Genomic DNA, 21,861 nt, shown 5'->3' with positions numbered 1-21,861 from the left:
TAATAGGAATTCGTTTGAAGCACAATTAACTAATACCGGGCACGGGAATTCGCGTTATTATCGGGACAATTTTATTTCTGGTATATATACGCGCTCCCTGGCATCGCCGTTTCATTACGTGTACGATACATCAGCTAGCAATTTCGCGGTATAATGTAGCGCTTCAAATGTTAACAGCATCGACTGCAATTTTGCTCCGCCGGCAAATCCGCAACGCGCGGTAATAATGCGATGCGCGATTTCAAATTGCCTTCAAGTCACGAACGGTCGTTTCGATTGCGATATTAACGACGTTTCATCCGTGTGCCCTCGTGTGCATTTTAATTAACTTGGGAAAAATCTAACTGGCTACGATGACGTGCTGATACCGCGATAATACGATTCTTGCAATTTCGGGCGAATATGCGAGTAGAGCCGGGGCAAATTGGCCAACGAGAGTCTGCGATGCGAATGCTCCTGTCTTTTTTGCAAATATATTTGCGTGCGTGTGTGTGTGTGCAGTTTTATCTTACTTGCTCCCCGCTAACGATACGTGTATTTGCGAGTAAGTATTCGCGGCTACGTGACGTTGTACAAAGACGAAACATCGTCGAGGAGCGCGTATAAGAAAGTAGCAAGTTTTGTTTTTCGAGATAAACTTTCGGTCTTCCCGAGGCAGTGCCTCCGCAGTGGATTCCAACCCGACCAGAGGATGATAATCGACAACCACCAACCCCGCTAACTTGTTATTTCCGGAAAGCTCCGGCGAAACTCGAACTTCGTGCGCGCCGGAAGAGATGATAAGAACATAGGTATATAACATCCGCGGCTAAGCAAAACTTCGATTTCCCCGTGGAACTTGGGCCTGGACTTAATCACGCGATCGATCTTCTCCTCTCTCAGTTACGTGAATGACAGTTACCTTTCGCCCTCTCAGTTTTAGTATCCCCGAGCGCGACGGACGTGCACCGCCGGCGGCGTAATGATAGCAAAATCGATGATCCGATATTAACCAGAAACTCACACTGTATGATTTGTAATGGGAAAGTCATACCGGGTATGGCATACCCGAGTCTGATTTATCTCTCCATAACTTTTGTAAATTTTACATTTCTTGCGTGTTTTTCTTTTATTCGATAAAGCAAACCGTCAACAATACAGCTACGACATGAACAAACTGTTGATGTCAATAATGATAAAGTTATAAGCCATAAAATAAACACGTTTCGAGAAAAGCTATCTTTTCTTTAAAAATTCATAGTTTTTCATACATTATGATACAAACGGATATGCCATATACGAAAAGGATTTCTAGGGTTAATTATCGGTGTTACGACTGATCTCGATGCACGATAATGTGGTAGTGAAGTTTTTCTCAACGATACGCGAGTCTTTCATCGACGAGTAACGAAAATGAATCTTGTGCAACAACGCGCGCACGAATTTAAGAATCATCAATCGATCATGCATTTACGGCGGAAGCATTTGAAAGCCATCGTCATACCGTCATAATGCAAAACCGAAATTGAAAGCGGTTTCTCACGCCTGGGATTACTGCCAATCGTACATTCCATATGTAAATTCTGCAATCAACATACATTTATGATACGTCACCGTAATCGACTGGATCTAAATTTGATTGATGCTCATAATGGCATGATTTAATGCACAAACCATTCGCCCATTGTCCGGTCGCATCAGGTATCACGATATGTATCGTAATATAATATATAAGCATGTATTTCTGCCCAGCTTCGGCTTTCCCGCACTTCCTTCAGCTAAAGTCCATTTCCAGATTAAAAACGATGACATTTTTATCACGAAGAACAATCAACGAGAAATTCGTCAAAGGAGTTCGTAAACGAAATTAAGAATTTGCCGAGCGGCCTGTGTATACGATACAGCGGAAAAATAGAATTCACCTGCAACGCGAGGAAGAATTCTCTTTTTCGTGGAAGAATATGACACGTTTAGTTACATCCATTTGCCCACCTCACCGCAACTCCAGATGTGGGTACTCCCGTAGATGCATTAAGTGCTTTACAATGCCTGAGTTTCACGTCAAAGCGAATTTCTTGGGATTTATTTTGAAATGAGAGCGAGCGAAACTTCCGTGGAAAGCGCCTTGCAAGGAGAGAGAGAGAGAGAGAGAGAAGCAAAAGGGAGGCTCTCGCACTACGGGCGCGCTATGCTCTGGCTAAGGCCAGAAAAATCATACGAGCTCGGAGAGCAGAGACGGACGTTCCTCCTTTTGGGATCTTGTTACAAGGAGTACGTCGGCAAGCGGTTCGTTAGCCGCGCTACCGCGAGTAACTGCTACTTTACGTATATCTTACGCGCGTAAGAACTCAATGAGAGAGCGAAGTATTTTGAGCGTGTAAGAACTCGATGGAAAATGTACGTTTACATAAAAAACATTTGATTGGAGGCGCGCGTAAAAAAAATCGCGCCAATTGAGCAAAGTAGGATCTGCGGGAAATTAAAATCGGCAATGTAAACGTTTCGAAAGTGACGACAATAGAAACTGTAGCGAAGACATCTGACATTGGATCGTAAATAACTTGGGCTGGACGTGTTAACTTATAACTTAACAAGTTTAAACGTTTCCAATGATGTGACCTAAAGCAAGAAACGTGTAAGAGGAGTTTGAATGAAACGGGTCATTTTTAGACTTTTATGCGTGTAAAAATAACACACTTGGACTCGCACTGTACTCATAAGAAGATCAAGTTATTTTATATTCATCCAAAAAGTAAGCAAGATAAAATGCTGAATCATCTACGAATAGTTATTTTTTTCTTCTTTCAAGACATTTTCTATGTATGAAAAATCACTTTTACCAAAACTCCAAATTTTGCTGAAAAACTTGTAAACCGCATGAAATAAAAAAAATATTCTAAGGTGAATCACGCGAAGTTACACACAATCGTGCGCGCAATACTGCATTATGTTCGCTCGTAGAAGCTGCGCTACGTGCGAACGCATCTGGAATCACGCTTAATCCGGATAAATCGAGGGCGTGTCGCGTCGCGCGTTTCTCAGTCGTCTGTAAAAATTCATCTGAAAAATGCAAAACGGCGCATTCGCGCCGCCCCTTTCAGAGCGTTGCTCCCGCGGAAGAATGCATCCGCGAACTCCGGGACGTTCGTTACGAAGAGCGCGCATCAACCCCGTTGGACCTATCCACCCAACAGCGAGATATAAAATGCATCCGCGCGCCTTATGTGCATACGCGCGTGCACAGGGCGCGCCGGATTTACGGCCGTTCCTTTTAATAACGACCGACCGACTGATGAGTTTCGCGCGCTGAAATTGCCGCGAAAGAGAGCAATTGAATTATTTTTTAATCCTCGACGTGAAACAGTAAAATGCGGTTGACGATTGCTCGTCGGTTAATCGCGAAGCGTGATATTCTCGTTTATTTGTACTTCCCAGGTTTTTTCAATTTTTATCATCAAATGTTCGTTTGCCCGAGTTCCTTTCATTTTCACAGTTAAATAGAAACGTTCGTAATTTGAACTTTCCGTGAAAATACTTCGCTTCGAAGGGAATTGTCGTCGGAAGAAGAAGAAAGGTAAACGCGACCCTATATGAGAGGTAACATTTTAATTTTCCCGACTTACAGTCGAATTATTCAAAGCAAAAATTCAACAGAATATTATTTTCTCTACTTCCTTCATTCTCGACAATTCTGTACATTCTCATAATTCAGCGTCGGAGGTCGAAAATTGCGCTGAATTAAAAATACTCGATATTAATTGAGTAATAAATTATTCTTACGTACTCGTATCGCGAAAATCCCTCCTGATCGTTTTTTTGAATTATCGAGATGCTCCGGTTTTGTCCGGGAGAGATTTATTTGAATTTTATCCGCGAGAAATATACTCTGGAATGAAACAAAAGATAAAAGAGAGAGAGAGAGAGAGAGAGGGAGCGTACGTAGGTCTGGGGCACCAGTGTGCGTTATAATCATCGCCGTGTGAGGTGTAACGTACTCGGTCGCAAACGTGCTCGAAATGGCAAGGTAACGGGCGTGATAAATCTCGCGTCACGCGCGAACTCCGATACTATGATAAGAGCCGCCGCGTCGCGTAAGGCGACTTAAATATTTCACCGCTGAAATATTTCCGCCCAATTTGCATCGGCCGCGGAGGTCCGCGCGCTCCTACACGCCTGCGTCGCACCTCGTGAATACGTAATTTCCCTCTCCGTTACCTCCGAGTATCTCTTGATCGCATCCCGAGACTCGTGGCGGCGTACATCTCCGCGAGGATCGATCCCTCCGCGGTGAAAAGTGGCTCGAGACACAATCGCTACCCGAAGAGACGTTAATACCGTCGACGAGGTAGCAGTTGGAACGCGTCGAACCGAGAGAGAAAGAGCGAACCGTCAAAAATCGCGCCACATACGCTCGGTCTTCGCTCCGGCGAGCGAACGCCGAAATATCTTGCGGAAGCGGATCCGAGCGGAATGGTCGATTATCGGGAGCCGGGAAAATTATCGTCCGCGCGAACCTCGCCGCGAAACACACTCAGCTATTTTACAAGCGGGCTGCAATTTACGTCGTGCACTACACCGGGTGTAATTTAAACATCGATCTAGCCGCCACGATACATTACACCGTGCGCAAAACACACGAACGAGATTCTGCCGGAGCGGTATTTGTAGGTACCGGCGAATACGCGACGTACACGCCGGGCACGGTTGTCGCGCGATCAGATTCACGAAGTCCCGCGATTATGGGAGATGCATGGGTGTATACATCGAGAGAGAGAGAGAGAGAGAGCGCGTACGTCGAACGATTTATTCCCCTTTCCGGTGGTCGGACGTGGCCGAGAATCACCGAAATTGGATCGTCCCGTAAATTACGCCGGTCTTGTTAAAACGGCAATAATTTCACGCGGGTGAGGAAAAAACACACATTTTAAGGGCTCCCTCTTACTCGTCCACACGCGGAGGCCTCATAATTCATCGCGAAGTTATGATTAATTTATGGTTAACGGCGCAACTTCGGAATTTTGTTCCGCGAAACCGTCAACGCACGCTCTCGACGAATTTCCCGGCCGCGCGGATATCTCGGTCACCACGTGTGTGTACTCTGCGCGCGAATTGCGCTTAGATTGCTGAAAATTTCACAAGAGCCACCGATGCTTTTTGTTGTCGCGAGTATAATTCCGGTGTGGGAGTTTACGGATGTATCGTTGTCCATCTAGTACTGTATTTTCAGTGGCACATCAGTAAATCATAAATTCAGAAATTTGTGCAAAATGTCTGCGTATTGCGGTCTTTAATATTATAGTAGTTTTTCATTCCAAACGGATTTCGAAACGGAATCTCCGCTACCTTTGACAGACGATTGTTATGAGAGAAAAAGGCACAATGATCGGCGAGGTGGGTGATGCAGGCACGAACTTGCTTTAGTGACGCTCGCGGGGTCAGCGACAGTGGACAAGGCATTACCATACATTTCGGAAGATCGACCAAGCTACATTTGTCATTCCGTATCGCATTACGACACCGAGTTTGAACAAACGCGGTCTCGGTGCCCAATACCGCCGTCGACCCAGTTTAAATCGCGGCGCTGGGTGTCACGGGGCCCCGCGCGAATCTCAGAAGGGTGGCTGGTGGTCTTGCGTTGAAATATACGCGTTACATTAAAATTAGCATTATAATTCCGAAAACACACGACCCATTTTCCCGTACGATTCATAAACCGTGTCCGACCAGCCGCGTCACTAAGCTACGTGAAATATTCGTCTCATTTTCCGCGAGCGCGTTTCTCTTTCGCCGCGCGTCACGCAACAGATCCTCCACGAGTCGTTAAACCCGCTTCGATCCAAAGAGTGTAACTCGCCAAATTCAGTAAATCTCGTTTCGACAAAAAGCCGCAGTATATAATCACCGTATTATTAATGAACGCGATTCTGGCTGCCCGCCAGCGAACGCTGTCTGCGCCCCCGCGTGACAATCCGCGCCTGTTAGCATCGCAAATGGACAAGCAACGGGAAGGGGTCATCGACCGTCGTCTCTTCAACGTGCAAAAAGCGACCGAACNTCTCCTTCTTTCTCTCTTTATCGTTCTCTCTCTCTCTCTCTCTCTCTCTCCTTCTCCCTCACTTTTTTCGTGTTTCGTTTTCATGGATTCGTATCGCGCGAAATAACGAGCAACGGTATGAATAACGCGCTGCGCGATCCAACGTTCTAAAATTACTGCCTGCAAAATCGCGAACTGGCGTGCGTGCAGCGTCCGTGCTGAATCCCGCAGATGAGTTGATTTTGGAAGCGGAGCGAGATAAGTCTTGAATGTCTCGCTAAAGTAGGCGCGCCGTCGTCATCGTAACTCCCGCTCGCGCTTTTGCGTGCTCCCGAGTCGCTGCCAAAGTGGCCGGCTCGTAATAACCTTCGATTGTAGCGAGGCCAGTTCCGAAGACACAGAGAGGGATGATAAGGTTGAATGCATGGTGCACGGCGTGACAGGGAAGACCCGACGAAAACAGCTAAATCACGAACAGGACGCCCTGGGATACGCAGGATTAGGAAGCATCACGCGAATTTAGTGCCGTCGTTTGGCCCGCAGACTTTACGCTTAAATCTCCTCCGTGCGAACTTGCTTCATCTTCATTCTAATCGATGAAGCGAACGAGACAAAAAACACGGCGCTAAATCCGAAGGAGCGACACTGTCGGCCGACATTTCGCGAATCAGGAGGATTCATCCCTTTCAGCTCGCTCGCGCCCTTAGCTGCGAACAATGGAGATGTATGGCGCGGAATAACGAAAGCCGCCAGGCGTATCTCTCGCGATGCTACATTTAACCGGGCAGGATCACAAGTGNGGGGGGGGGGGGGGAGAACTCGCGGAATGATTCATCCGCGAGTGAGGTCGAAGTCAAGGGTTAACGCGGTCTGGGGCGTGACATCACGCGTTGCAATACTGACTGGGATTACCGCGAGGAGGAGCATTATATTCAGCCAGGTGCGCCCCGCCAGAAACGAAACGACAATCTCCAGGCAGTCGGCCAACGTGAAACGACGGGGATCGTAACGTGAGTTCGAGGAGGACGGGGCATGAGAAAGAGGAAAGAAAGAGCAAGAAAAAAAAAACGGACGGAAGGAAAGCGAGAGAGCATGGCGGAAGTTCCCTCGTTGGGAAAATATACATTCGCTCTTTCGCGGAATTTGGATTATCGGAAAAAGGGAACGCGCGACAAAGAGAGAATGAATTCCCTGCAACGCGCAGCGCGGCTCGCCGCGTCGATTCGGTCACTGAAGAGCGTCGCAACCGTAGCGATACTTGTTTACCCAGTTAAAAGCCCGAACTATGCGGAAGAAGAAGCCACCGCGCGGCAAAATAAGTCGCAATCTCTTACGCTGCTCTCTCCTACCTTGCGAAAGAGACGATGGGTTACGTCACGATACGATGTGTACGGGAAACGCGAGAAGTTTATTTTAAAGCGCAACGCGCGGTTACGTTTAGCGTCGTTTGTTCTATCACTACGGGTAATGTAGGGAAGAACCCGCGGAACACGACGCAGATATTTCGCTTCTCGCACGGTGTGTTTAAATTCATACCTCAGATCCTCACGCCGGGCGTTCAAATAAAGAAGAGCGCGATATTTGAAAATGACAAGGCTGACCGCGATCGAACGGATAACTACGATACTTTACGATGTTCCACGTTCGCAATAATAGTAGCCGTGGGCGCGTCGGACATTGCCGATTTATTTATAGCCGACGGTCGGCGACATTTCACCGGCAACATATTGTAATCCAAACTCTAACGGAATTCGAGACGCGGTCATAAATGTTCGCGCTACTGCGCGCGAATTCTTCCCGCGATGTGCCGTTGTATTTCGTTGCCGATATGCAATTTGTTACCACTAGCTGCGGATCGGCAGTGGCGGCAGGTACGCCCGTTCACGCTCGGTCTTTTCACGCTCGTGGATCTACATATTTTTTACATCGCGCCCTCTCTTTTACAGGCGCGCATATATCGTCACTTTGCACGGACGCGCCTAATAAAAATCAATAGCCGTTAAAAAAAAAGAAGACTTATTGACGTTACGTAAAATAGCGTCGGTGGGTATTACGATGTATAACAAGTGAGAAACGTCGTATCGTTATGTACGAGTTCCCATCGACGTCAAAATAATACATATTAATCAAGCGTTCCGGTTATTCTAACTCTGAAATATTTATTCATTTGACATGGGAACGGTTCAACTATCAGAAATAGTGAAAAAAGTGAGTTTTTATTCGTGAAAAAATTAGAAAATAGAGAATTAACTTCAAAAAAAGTGAGTAGAAAATGAACTTTCCAAATAATATGCACGGTAAAAGTTAAACCTGTCTATTATATTATTCCTCTGAGAGATTTTAAAAACACTGATCTTATAAGGAAAGACAATAAAGAGCAAAATTTGAATTTCGGAGAATAAAAATTTTACATGACACACAGGACCTAAAATTTTACTTTATAAGCAAGTCTTACGCGCATATTCGCAAAACTCTTCGTAACAAAATTCGTAGTGTTCTATCAAACATAATGAAATAAAACAAAAACAATACTTTAGAAATAAAGAAAGATTCAGAATTACAGGTTTTTCCGTTGGAAGCAGCCCAGTTAATCAGCTTCTCAAGAAGAATATTTAATAATATTCAATTTAAAGAAAACACAGTCAGTGCGTTAATGATTGTCATTATCTGCTTTTCTGACAGATCTGATAAAAACTCGGTGACTTATCTATTTAACAATCAATGCGATTTAGCCTGAAAATTGCATGCACTGCGTAACATGACGCTTCTTGAGCGTTTAAATTGTACACTCATCAATTGATGATATCCAGTGACGTCCAGCAGTTCTAGTTCAGCGTCCAGCGTTTTCGGTGGACCAGTTTCCGCGTAGCGTCCATTGTTCCGCGTTGATTGCTTTCCACTCATTTCATTTCATTACACTCGCGATCGTTACAACGATATTTTACGATTTTACGAAAAATACGATAAATTACGACATTTCAAAATCATTCGTGTGTAAACAAACCGCGAATCAAAGACTACGCCGCGTTCGATGAAAACGAGGGGAAAGAAGAAAACATTCCGTTTCGCGGGCGATTGTATTGTGTCAACAAACGAGATTCTTGTTTTACGAGAATTCCAACTCGTAATAGAAATGATAAACATATCGTATTAAACGGTGAATTTAACAGTGAATTTCGATCAGAGCGATATTATAATACTGTCACATATGAAAATTTGAGAAATTGACGATTGCGAGATTAATCAGAAACAAAGCAAGTAATCGCGAATTCCGCGAATTTTGCGTTAATACGGCGCAATTTTGAAGCGTAATTTTGATGCGCATGTTAAATTGCTTGAAAGAATTGGAGAATCACGTTGAATAAATTGAAGAAAATATTAAGAATATTAACATTATTCTTCTCTGGTAAATGATATATGATTTAAAACGATCCCCTAATTGTTTTTAACGATATCTTAATGGACAGCATAAACACATATGTGCAAAACTCTGAGAGAGAAAAGTATTTGGTATTTATGATTGCAATGACACAGGGGAATAATTACAGTCAGAAAACTTGTTTTTGTAATAAATATTTCGCTTCTTTCTTTCTCAGTTTTCGCTTGCAAACAGTCGAGGAATCTCAAGAGTACGACAATAGTACGGTGTTTAAACTAATAATAATATCTTACCTCCGGCCGACCCTACTCGGCCCGGATCCTTCAGTTCAGCATCCGGGTCCACCGCATCCGGTATATGGCCGCAAGTTCTGGTAGACTGAAACATAAAGTAAGCTTCCTCATTAGTTATACTGGAAAATATCAACGTATGAAGAATAAGGGAACTCGACGCTATATATTTTTCTTCAAAATTAACAAAATGAAGATAGATACCCTTAAGATTATAGTATGTGGCGATTGATTTGAGATGATTAGCATTACGATAACACACACGCGAATACATACACAAAAACGTGATATAATGCGTCTCACGTATATCATGATTGAAAAATTGGGAATCACGCTCTCCCGATTCGCTCAGCCTCACTTCAAAGACGCTGATGATGATGTATGTTGCATACATATGATGATGTTCTCGAATCCGCGTGACTTTCGACTTTCGAGACACGCTCGAGAGCGTGTTGTGTTATCTGTTCAGTAATTGAACATGCTTTACCTCGAAATATTAACATCGTGTGTGTGTGTGTGTGTGTGTGTGGTAGTATAATTTTATAATATTTAACTGCCCCTTACATTCAAATTATCAAAATACATAATTTCCACGATGCATTTACGTTACAGCCGTCGAAATAAGCAATGATTCGCATCGAGATAATTGATCACGATCACCGAAACAAAAGAAACAACAACGAGATTGCGCATCTTTGTTATACGTGAAAATACATTCTAAGTTAGTTCACCGTCAGCGCGCAATATATAAAATATTTCGATCAATTAGTCGCAGCAAGCTCCTCCGACTTTTCCAATTTGCACACACGTCACACGATTCGCCGTGTAATAATGACAATTGGCCGTGGCCAATTTGCACCGATGATTAATTCAGTAATATCGCGCGACAGAATTATTTTCGATACATATTTCCCGTTCGTTTACGCGTCTAGAAATGAATTGACAATCGCGATCGACACACGTATCGTCATTCGATATATAAAGAGAGACATTTTAATTAAAGCTCTATTCTGTGCACTCGGAGCACAGTACGAGGCGGAAAATAATCAGTTATTACAAATGAGATACTTCAACCGTGTAATTCATCGCTATTAACGCATATATGTATATACTATTTCCTTCATATTTTCGTTTCATTAAACGACAGAATATTTTTAATCATAACATACGCGCGCTTCCGCGACACGCGTGACATTCGCAAGGTGTGGTCGCATTGAAAAAAATAAAAACCTATACGAATTACGCAAAATTATTGCTCCCGGCGCAACATGTTTGCATTCATCGTACTTGTTGCTGTCGCGTGACGACCGCGAGCCGTAGGCAGCCCGAGAGAGAGAGAGAGAGAGAGTTAAATTACATCCGTGAGAGACGTAAAAGCGTTAGGTTGCGCCGGCTGTTAACCCGACTGTAATAATAACAGCTTGTGATTGATTACCCGTGTTCCAGGCGTACGTCGATTTGGTGAAGGCCTGGGGCTGGAAGAGTTTCACCATTATCTACGAGAACAACGAGGGGCTCGTGCGATTGCAGGAACTTCTGAAAGCGCACGGACCCAGCGAATTTCCCATTACGGTCAGACAGCTGAGCGAGGGATCGGAGTATCGGTGAGTGTGTTCCGTCTGCTTTTATTCTTTCGCGGCACACTACAGTTTCCTTCCTTCCTTCCTTGTCGAGGTAAGCTCGCGGCATTAAGCTGTCGCGGTATCCCGTCCGCCTATCCCATGTCCCTCATTCGTTATACGACGACTTATAGACTTACTTCGTACATACAGCCCATGCGAGAGACGTTCTCTCTCAAATTAATTAGATCTATCGATTTCGATCGTGCGTTACTCTGATCGGCTGTCCGGATTATCTCCACCTGCGTCGACGAGACCGCGGTAACGACTGCGCTATGGACGAAGAACGTCGCGCCAAATTGGCCGCCGCCTCGCCCGCTATATTTTACTTTCCGCGCGAGACCGGTTTAGATTGAGACGGTCCCGACTCCTGAGTCGGCGAGAATCCTCCGGAGAGCCTCCCGCGCCTTATCACAATTTATGTATCAAATTTCACGCTTTCGGACACGTCCGACTGCCGTATTCTCGCATGTGGGAGTCATCTAGATTCTCGTCGACGAACCCGCGCTTATTTTTTCATTAGCCGCGATTACACATATTGCACCGTTCGGTTAAAATAATCATATTTCATAGTAAAGAATTTACATAGGCTGCTCGCACAATATCGTGATTACAACCCACAGTAACATTTATTACATATATAGTTTTCTCGATTGAAATTTTTGTAATTATACTATCACAGTTCCAAGTACCGTCTTTCTCCCAAAGTGGGATTCTTTCTGCACGCTTCATCGACGGGCTGATGAAACCGGAACCGTAGCGTAGTTGTCACCGGAAGCTCGGTTATCTCTTACTGAAATTTACTTCCGAAGTTCAGCCTCTGATCGATCTTGCAGCAATGAGGATCGATCGCTCGTGTTCGTCCGAAACGGGGCGTACAGAGGAGTGCGATCGATATTATCGTCGCATTAACGGCGGGCTCAAACACCGGTCGTATCAAGCGGCGCACCGCACGACTGCGCGCTGCGAATGGCTCATTAAGTTTGAAGCCGCGTGTTAGCGTGTAACGCTTACTGCGACGATGATCTTCTTAAGCAGTCACGATGTGGACGTGGGGTATCGATCGTCGGGGCTAACACCGCCGGCGGGAAACTGTGTCAACTGTGGGGACCAATGGGCGAATCTTCTCCCTCGGCGTTCCATTCTGCCCGATAACCCCTTATCCTTTCGCCGACGATCGCACCCAAACTGCCTCGAGGAACGCCTCGCAATTGCGGCGCGCGCGTGTAACCGAGCGTCTAATTAAAACACACTCCGTTAACGCAAAGTGTGCTTTATGCGTCAAATAAAGAGAACGATTTCGGTGTCTGCTTGCAAACTCTTCGAAGCCTTGAATCACGTGAAGACTCGTGGGCTTTGATCCTTCGCAAGCGGAGAAACTATATCGAGAATTTCGCGTGTGTTCTCGCGAGAGAATTTGAAATCATTAAAAAATGGTAAGAAGGTAGTGAAATAAATGTATAGGTACGTAATTGTTTGATAAATACTAAATATATGAGTGACCCCCTGATGCGCCATCGAAAATACGGCATTAATGGGCGATACATCCTTAATAGAGGAACATTTGAACGGTTACTTAAACATCTTGAAACATCCTTTCTTCGCTATTCCGGCGACCGGTCACAGCACAATCTCGACTTCTGAGAGATTTAAGGAAGTATACCTATGCTTGTACCTTGCATCGCACCCCGTTTTATACGTTCCGCGGTAAAAGTTTCTCGTAAGTTGCATTATTCATAAAGTCCATCCGCGACAGTGACTTATTGCTATCGTCCTACAGCTGGAAGGGCAAAACGATAGGGATTTGAATAAATTCGGTTAGATTTATTTCTAAACGTGCGGCGTATCCAGTCTTAAAATTCATCGCTCGCTACTTCTTCTTGCTTCTCAAGTGAGGCGACCAATTTACGAGGCTTCCGGTGGGTCGCACATGCGACACGCATTTCTTTCCTCTTACGGCGTAACGAGACCCTTCCGGGATCTTTTCGCGCGATAATACTGTTTGCCAATAAATCCGTGCTCGTTGATAAATCACCGTCTTACCATGTAATCCATGCAGTCTCCTTCATGCAAATCAGACTAATAATAAGTCGCCCGGCTCAATCGTGTTTTTTCAAGATGCTGAAAGGCTAACTTCGACTTCATACTGTATTTCCCGGCGTGGACGTAGGAAATGAACGACGCTCGCGGAGCGTAGCGTAGCCGCGAGGCGGAAATGAAGTCGTATCTTATCTCGACCTCACTCTCTCTCTCTCTCTCTCTTTCTCTTTCCTTCTCCATCCACTCACTGAGATTCGTAAAGTGAATAATTCCCAGACCATTCATTTCGGCGCTCTGCTTTAACGCGGCTCTCTCTCTCTCTCTCTTCCGCGGTATGGACAAAAGGAGCGAATGAAGCCCACGTGGAAACAGGGACGGCGGTAGCGCGGCGGCGAAATATAAAACCGTCTTTTATTTTTCGAGACGAACGGATGCGGAGAGAAAGAGAGGGTGAAAGGGACGCATCCGAACTCTTCCCAAGCGAATACGGTAAAATGGGTTAAAATTGCGCCACCGGGATCCACAGCTAGGGAGGATCCCGAGGAGTTTGACGAGGGAAGGTCGCGACGTGGAAGCCCGGCAACTTTGATAAGATAGGACTGAAATTGTGATCCTCGGTTGAAGCTCGAGGTACATGAATATCGGATAGGTTTCAAAGCGGCGAGATAAGAACGCGCGACTGTACTCGCACGCATAACAGCAGTGATTTCTGTTAGAGTTCGCGCGAGCGTGAGATAATCTTCGGCTGTTTCAGGACAGCCGAGGGTGCTTGATTCGCGAGCGAGTCGACAGAATCACGCTTTATCGCGCTTTGGCGCGCGCGAGAGGGGCCAGATAAACTGATACGATTGCGGAAAAATCGCGAGGGAAGATACGCGGTTTTACCGCGTCCGTGTACAGCCTGACGATTGAAGCGCGCTCCCCGCGCAACAGTTACCGGCACTTCGCAGTGCGCAGCTGACGGTGATATAAAACTTTATCTTCAGCGAACGCACTCGAGCGCGAGATGACCGCTCCGAACGGCATTCAACCCGTTCGAGGTAACAGCGCGCTGATTTTTCGCAAACCCTCCGCGCAACAAGTGCACCGTCGAAAACAAGAAGTGGGGAAACTAAATCACTCGGCCGGCGAACCCAAGTGTGCGACGTAATTGCTCTGGAATAAATGAAAAAGAAGATGGCCGGCTAATGTATACTTCATACTCGCATCTGATGACGTTCGGGGCAAAATCGTTCCTCTCGGAACTTGATTGACGTTCGAAAAACTCGGAATGAAATTGCGCCTTTCTCGTTATAGCGGACACAGAAAATTTCTTGAAACGGAAGAGATCGTTAAGCCAATTATACGCGATAAATCTACGATTTATGCGCTTTTATGCCCAGGTAATTCCGATTTCAGCGCTGCAGCCGTTAAGGGATTTCTCTCCTGACGCGAAAAGCATAATGGCCATAAAATTTCACGTCTGCCAAGCTAGTCTCCCTTCTCAACTAATGCAAGATGAAAAAAATTTCTTTAAAGTGGAAAAGATCGTCTAACCAATTGTGTGCGAGAAATCTGTGCGATTTTATATCCAGACAATTCCGACCATGATGGGGATTAATATCGCGTGTTTCTCCGTATACAAGCCGAAACACCGTTACGAGATATCAGCGGCGCTTGATCTTCCGCAAATTCGAGACTCGACTGCGGGTATGTCGAGCGATAACTCAAACGGTCTATATTGAAGTCCCGAAGTCGATTCTAAGATTCCGTACGGCAAACTGCGAAAGGTCGTCTTCGCCGCTAAGCCACTCGCCTAATGGAGAGAAACTGGAAGATGGAAGGAAGCCGCGCGCGAGGGCTGGTACGGCATAAGTAATTGAAATGTTTCGAAACCGGTCGTGTGGAAACGCTCGGTTTCGAGATATATACGCGAATGCCGCCTGCAGTTGTACGACCAGCATGATGATAAGAAGCTCCTCTCTCGAGAAGACTTCAAACGCGTCGGCCAATCCGCCGCCACGAACTTCGGGATAGTTTCCGCTCGCGCACCGGTCCGGCAGATCTTACGTCACGTTTCCCATACTCAGCCGCCGTCCGATTGATCAAAGGAACAGCGCGCGGAACTCCGTGCGCAAGTTTTTCTTTGGATGAAAATGTAACGCGCTCTTGCTCCGGGATCGCGGGTGGAAGCGGGATTATTCCACGCTGCGATGTGTTTACGCACGACCCGTTATCTTAAATGGCGAGCTCATTTTTTCGGCACTTTAATAATGAACCCATGAATCTGTGCCGTCTGATTTTTATTTTATGTTGTTTCAGAAATTCTAAGAAAGTTCACGCATTTTTTGCAACATCTCTGATAAAGTGAAGAACAATTTAACTTAAAGAAATTAAAGTTTAAATGTGTATTTTATATTAATAATAGGAGTAGAATCATAATTACTATCTTGTGTCCGGAATCTAAAAAGCCGTTCTGTTTGTGATTGACGACAAACCACCGTATAATTAGAAAATGTGAAAAAAATTTAGACAAAGATTCGGGGCACAAAATATTGTTTTAAAATCGCAAGTCAAAGAGGGAATAATGTTTCTCCCTTTTTTCTCCCCGTTTTCCAAATATATATTATGTTAGTTACTGTGTGTGTGCTCAACGCGTTCAATTAATCCCTTTTCACATTTCGACCCATTACTTTTTTATATCTGAATCAGCGTTGACTGCAATAAAAAGAAAAAAAAAAACGTTGGAAGTTAAAAATTCAAATAAGCTTATGAAAGCGCATAATTTACAGCGTGTATATTCGGTGAATATAAAATATCGTAATATTACAACCGTCGTATTTACAGAAAGTAGCTGGAAAGCAGTTCAATCCACCGATATTAATTATAACGCGCAGCGTATCTCATAAAAATACACGTGGTAAGTAATTTAAGCTATGATAAACGCAACGTGCAATTAAATCGCAGAAAACATTAACGAGTTACCGGGCCGCTTATTCGCATGAATGCATTTAATAAGAGAGCGCGTTTCACTTTCCTCTCTGGTACATCCCGCGTTGATTTAAAAATTCAGATTATATGAAAAAAATATATATAGGAGCTCGGGGCGCAAAAACAGCATCGATATTGAATAGCTGCGGGTATCGCAAAGATAACCTCGGTGATAAGGCTATAGTGTTTAAACAAATAGGGTATCTATGCGTACGCTACTCGCACGCTTATCCGTGCGTAACGCGAGGCTGTGTCTTGGGGAACGCGGAGTAGACACGAGTCGTAAAATCGTCGGCCGCAATGATTTCGCGTTCTGCGCGTATTTTCGACCTTCCGAGAGAAAGAAAGAGAGGACGGTCCGTCGGCCGGCTATGAATTCGCTTAAAAGTGCGGACCGCGAGTCCTGAACATTTCCCGCGTTTTATGATTCCGGCTGCCCGCCGCGGTAATTTCTCCCCACGGTACTAAAACTGCCATCGAGGAAAGGAGAATGTGTACGGGCGCGTATCAATGTGCCGAGGTGTGAGATGGGATCTTCCCGGGGGTGTAAGCAACGAGGGGACCTCAGATTTCTGCCACTTTGCAAACTTCCGCGATAAATGTTTGATCAGCAATGAGACCGTGGCGAAACGCGGCGGGGCTGATACGCGCGAAGCTCNGGGGCAATAAAATCTCCCCCCCCCCCCCCTCCCGGTAAAAATAATGGGTTCGCAGCGCGCGCGTCGCGCTGATGCGTTATAAATGGATAAACCAACGCGGGCGTATAAATGCTCGAAGAAAGTGCGGCGCGATGTTAACCGTTAATTTTCCAACGTCCGCTCTTGAGTGAATTCTCCGGTGTGCATTATTCGCGGACGTTACTTCGTTTCTACTTAACCCTCAGAGTAATATCCGTCATCTTGATGCTGAGGTAAGGTCTCTCAGGTCACCGCACGAGAAAATTGTAAAAGTAAACAAAGTTGTGGTTTTTCGTATCTTCTCGAATTGCTTACACGGAGAGAAATATTTTGGATATTTTTATCCATTGGATAAATTATCACGTAGTTTATCCGAAGTTGGAACAATCGAATCGGGCTGAAAACAGCAGTGGTCGTTTTTTTCTGAATAATAAAAGAATAAGAGTGGAGTGTAGCGTCTTGCATAAAAAAGCGGGAGAGGGGATAAGTAAAAGAAGAAAGAGAATATGTTACCGTCAGTATTAAATGATTCGAAAACACGTATATGCGCGATGGCAACCGACGTCTCTTAGTGGCTTCTCGAACATCTGTGTAAATTCCGAGAATCGAAATAGGTGACATCGCGCGGAATGAAAGGTTCCGAGTCGTGACGACCCTTTATCCGTTCTCCCACGTTTGCCTTCGGCTTTTGCGGCCAATTTGACAGCCGTCAATGGCGGATTACCGCGCGGGACGTTCGCCTGGAGCCTCATCCCCGCGAACTCTCGACTTTTGCATGAAACATCTCAATCCGCAGCGTTCTGACATAATTACGAGGCATTCTCGGCGCAAACATATATATTTCTCGACTTGCGCACAGTTTTACAGTTTACGTATATTAGTCGAACCGCTATTATCCCTCCCGCGAGCGTATATACATATTTATCAGCACAGGTGCTTCGCGATAATGCGCTCTGCGAAACTTCGCGGAATGGCAAATGCCTCAAGTGTGAGAGAGCCTGCACTTTAGCGGTCGGAAAAATCGACCATAATTCCTCATTAAACGACGCGGAAGATCCATTATCTGGATGAATCACCACGCGTGGGATTTGCGAAGCTACGCCCGGGCGTTTTCGCAATTATATTCCGCAATTTATCACTCGACGAATTCGGCCGCCATCAGCGGCTGTTGGTAACTCGCAAAGTGCAATTCGCGCTCAGATCTTTCGATGAACCGCAGTTCCGGATACATTCAAATCCCCGAGTGGGGGGGAGTCGCTCTCGTGGATTTATACGTCGTTAAAATGAAACGTATATCGTACCGGCGATTCACATAGCGGCCGGGTTCACGATGACGGCGCGTACAAAGAGGTCGTCAAAATATAGTTACTTTATGCGCGCGATAAAACGCAGAAGGTAACGGGTTATTTACATGCGAAAGCCGCGCATTCAGTATCGCGGAAGCGGCGAATTTCACCCGGTGACAACGAACGAGCGTAATACGTTCTCTTCCGGTCGCAATTTATCCGGGAAGTTAAGCCCGGTCGACGACAGTTGCATTCAATAACGGGATAAAGCGGCGACGCGAACACAATCTTTGTTGCGGGCGGGCGTACAGAGATCGAGGAATCAAGTGGCGACGGAGATGCGCTATGAATAATCTCCCGGGAATATGGCCCTTCCAGCGCATCCGGCTGTATCTGCATTTCGCGATGTACAGAACGGGGCGGGTTAAGCGAGTTTCCTCCCGGGGGAAACAAATGAGTATGTTAATTCAAGCATAAAAGTGGGCACGGCTGAACCTCCGCGTTGCGTTTACCGGCGATCCTGCCTCTCTCGCGCGCATTTCTCAACGATATAATCGATCCTCTCTCGGCGCGATAAGCGCAAATAAAAGATTCGAAGCGAATGCGCAATTTATGGAAGACACGCTTTGAATGTAAGAAATATCGGAAAGCCGACGCGGGAATCGCGGACTTGCTTCGTCTTCAAACTGAGCTCACGATAACAGCGGTAAAGCGAGGCAAATGTTTCAAAATGCTTCAAAAACATTTAAGCGGAACTTAAAATGCCGGTAAATTCTTGATATTTTAAGGATTTTTCATTTTCTAAAGCCACTTCAGAGAATGGTGGAACCTCTAATGTTGATAATCACCGATTCGCTCCAGCATTCCCTTAAGTCTTCAAGCAGAGCAAACGGCAATAACTTCCCATCAAAGGAGCGCAATAAAAGACTTAATAATGTTAAACTAACTAGACTTAATGTAGAATTTCGAGCCGGGATAATTTTAGAAGCGTAATTTTGATACGCGTATGTTGATTCGGCGCGATCGATGGACCGCTCTCTTAACATGCACGAATAACGGCTCGTTGGCGCCCCTTTTTCGCGCGAGACTTCGCACGTCGCCGTAAGTTTCCGCGAGCATAACGGCTTGGTCGTGTCGGTAAATATCCTCGACTGACGATGTTATTATAAGAGACGTTGGTTCTTCGCCGTCTCTCTCTCTCTCTCTCTCTCTCTCTCTTTTGGAGGCTGGGGTGTGCGCACGACGGCGCTTGCCAGCGACGGCGGAAACAAAAGCGGCGATTATAAAACGACACGGCCGGGGATTTCTGGCGGATGCAGTCGCGCGACAGTCGAGAACTTCCTCCCGCGGCGGCGCCGGTTCTGGCGACGAGCGATTTCGTCGCAAGCAACCGTTTGTTAAACCCGGAACTTGCCGCGCGCGGGGGCGCCGCACCCCGGGGAGAGATTTAGCCGCAATCTCAAGGCGATAAGCCGCACCACCCTTCTCCGCATCCCCTAACCGCCGAGCTGTGCGCGAGCTGGTATAAATATGTGACGGAATGATGCACGGTCTCTCCCCGCAATGTCGCTACTGCCGTTGCGATGACGGCTCGTTCGCCATCGCTTCTCGACTACCCACCGCTTCAATCGGCGCGCCCCGACTAATCTTAAACTCGGCATTATGTTGCCCATAAGACGTATCTGCACTCTTAACCGTCCTGATCTCTTACACGTTGTCACACTATAAAAAATGTCTTGTTCTTGCGTTAAAGTCGTTGTTGAATTGCCATTCAACATTCTTTTGAAGAAAAAAAAAAAACAATTTATACAATTTATACAAGTATACGTTTAACATAAAGATTATATAGTTTCAGAGTTATTTTTCCTCAATAAAAAAGGGCTTCTATCACGTCCGCGACGTGTTACGCACAAAATATTTTGCAAAACGTGAAACAATTTGAAGGGGATTGATATCGTCCAGGTGTGAAGAACCCGTGTTAAGATTCAATCCCGTCAAACTGTAGAAGCGGGAACGATCGACTAGGCGATGCGAGGACTAGGTAAATAAGGTGTGAACGATGAGTTATCGCCGCGCAAACTTTCTCGCCTCATCCGTTACCTTCGTCGAATGGATTCTTCTGGGTTGGCGGTTCTCCCGCTTTCGCCGGCATCGCGTGCCTCGCACACCTCGCCCGCTGCCACCCTCCCATCCGCAGCGCAGGGATGAGAAATGGTCTCCGGGGTTAGTGGCTGCGTGTAAGTTACATCTCGACGGACGGCCCCCGTTGAGTCGAGTACAGTTCACCGAATAGAACGGGGTAACTGCGAGAGAGCTACCTCGTCGTCCTCGACACGCTCCTCAAACTCGTGAAACGCTCGTTACGGCGAAGTTAATTTTATTTACCGTTACCCTTGTCGATAGGTCACCGCCGCCGACTACTCTCGCTTCGCCCTTGGGATCCATTTTTCTTCGTCCGTCGCGATTAGTAGCTATCGGTACGCGCTAATAAGTTAATAAGCGAATAAAGGTTCCGCGAGAAGTTTCGGGGATTACGAAGTGGAAATATTTTTTGTTTCTTATCGTCGATACTATTCGCATGAAATTGTGTGGAATTAATACTTTGCAAGAAATATAAATAGCAAAGATGTGGAGTATTATGCATAGTCAGATTTCGCAGAAAAAATCAGCATTCTGTCGGTAAAATTTTCAAGTATGATATTATCTTAAGATCATCCTCAGATGTTTTGTAGCCAATGAAACGATCCGTACGGTATCGGTAAAGATAGACTTAAGGCAATCTTCAGTGTAAGTATCGGAATCCCAGAATACCGGTCCTAGCTTATTTTTCTCCTCGATAGTTTCACGAGTCCTCTTTCAGGAGTTTAGATCTTCCATATTTAGATCGAACGTGGAAATTCTTTCTTTTTTATCGACGCGGCTTCGAAGTGAATTCTTCCGATGTATATTTGGCGAATAATTCCACGTGTCGAACTTATTAACGACTCGTCACGACTCAATAAAATTTGACACGGCGATTGATCCCCATGAAAGCAATTCGCTTCATAGCGTCGGCGCTGCGTCCGATTGACAGTTTTGTGACGAAAAGTGTACCTCCCTGTATTGAGCACGACTCCCGATATGAGGTGTTACGAGAGCCGGAACGATTCGATGAAAAATTGGTTTCCCGATAAAGCAGCTGTCGCCGACAGAGATCGCACTCCTCCCCCATCTCCCTCTCTCCTACCCCCGCTCTTTCTCTCTCTCTCTACTATCGATATAGTTCGAGTGTGGGCGCCCCTTAATTTATATGGGTTTTCCGTTGCATTCCACGACACCTCCTCTCGTCGAGGAGGGGTGAGCTCTGAGATTCGGTGGATGGTATCGATCACGGGGGCAATTTCTTTTTAACGAGACCCCGATAGCTTCTGAAAGAGAGGCTTTAGCGCGATCTCAGCCTCTCCATATAATATACTTGGCAATCTCTGACGTCGACCAAAATCTCGATTCTCATCTTTGGATCGCCACCCTGTTGGCGGTCCGAGAATGATAGAATTTTTCATCAGCCGTGGCCGTTACGCCGGCTTTCGTCGATTAATTAGAAAACT

At 45.7% G+C, this 21,861-nt stretch overlaps 1 protein-coding gene across 5 annotated transcripts in view; it reads left to right on the top strand.

Moving 5' to 3' along the window:
* LOC106747061 (glutamate receptor ionotropic, kainate 2) overlaps positions 1-21,861 on the top strand; it is a 136,981-nt gene that overhangs the window by 60,808 nt on the left and 54,312 nt on the right. For 4 of the 5 annotated variants that reach the window (XM_014624323.1, XM_014624319.1, XM_014624321.1 and 1 more), the window contains exon 4: positions 11,129-11,286. In XM_014624323.1, coding sequence (XP_014479809.1) covers positions 11,129-11,286 — 158 coding nt within the window. Of the gene's footprint in view, positions 1-9,730; positions 9,783-11,128; positions 11,287-21,861 lie in introns of those variants that run through there. The other variant, XM_014624322.1, reaches the window with a different exon arrangement.

This window comes from Dinoponera quadriceps, unplaced genomic scaffold (assembly GCF_001313825.1).
Source record: "Dinoponera quadriceps isolate SergipeBrazil2010 unplaced genomic scaffold, ASM131382v1 scaffold2110, whole genome shotgun sequence".
Lineage (NCBI taxonomy): Eukaryota > Metazoa > Arthropoda > Insecta > Hymenoptera > Formicidae > Dinoponera > Dinoponera quadriceps.
Note: the sequence above shows the minus strand (reverse complement) of the source record. Positions and strands in the feature narration are given on the sequence as shown.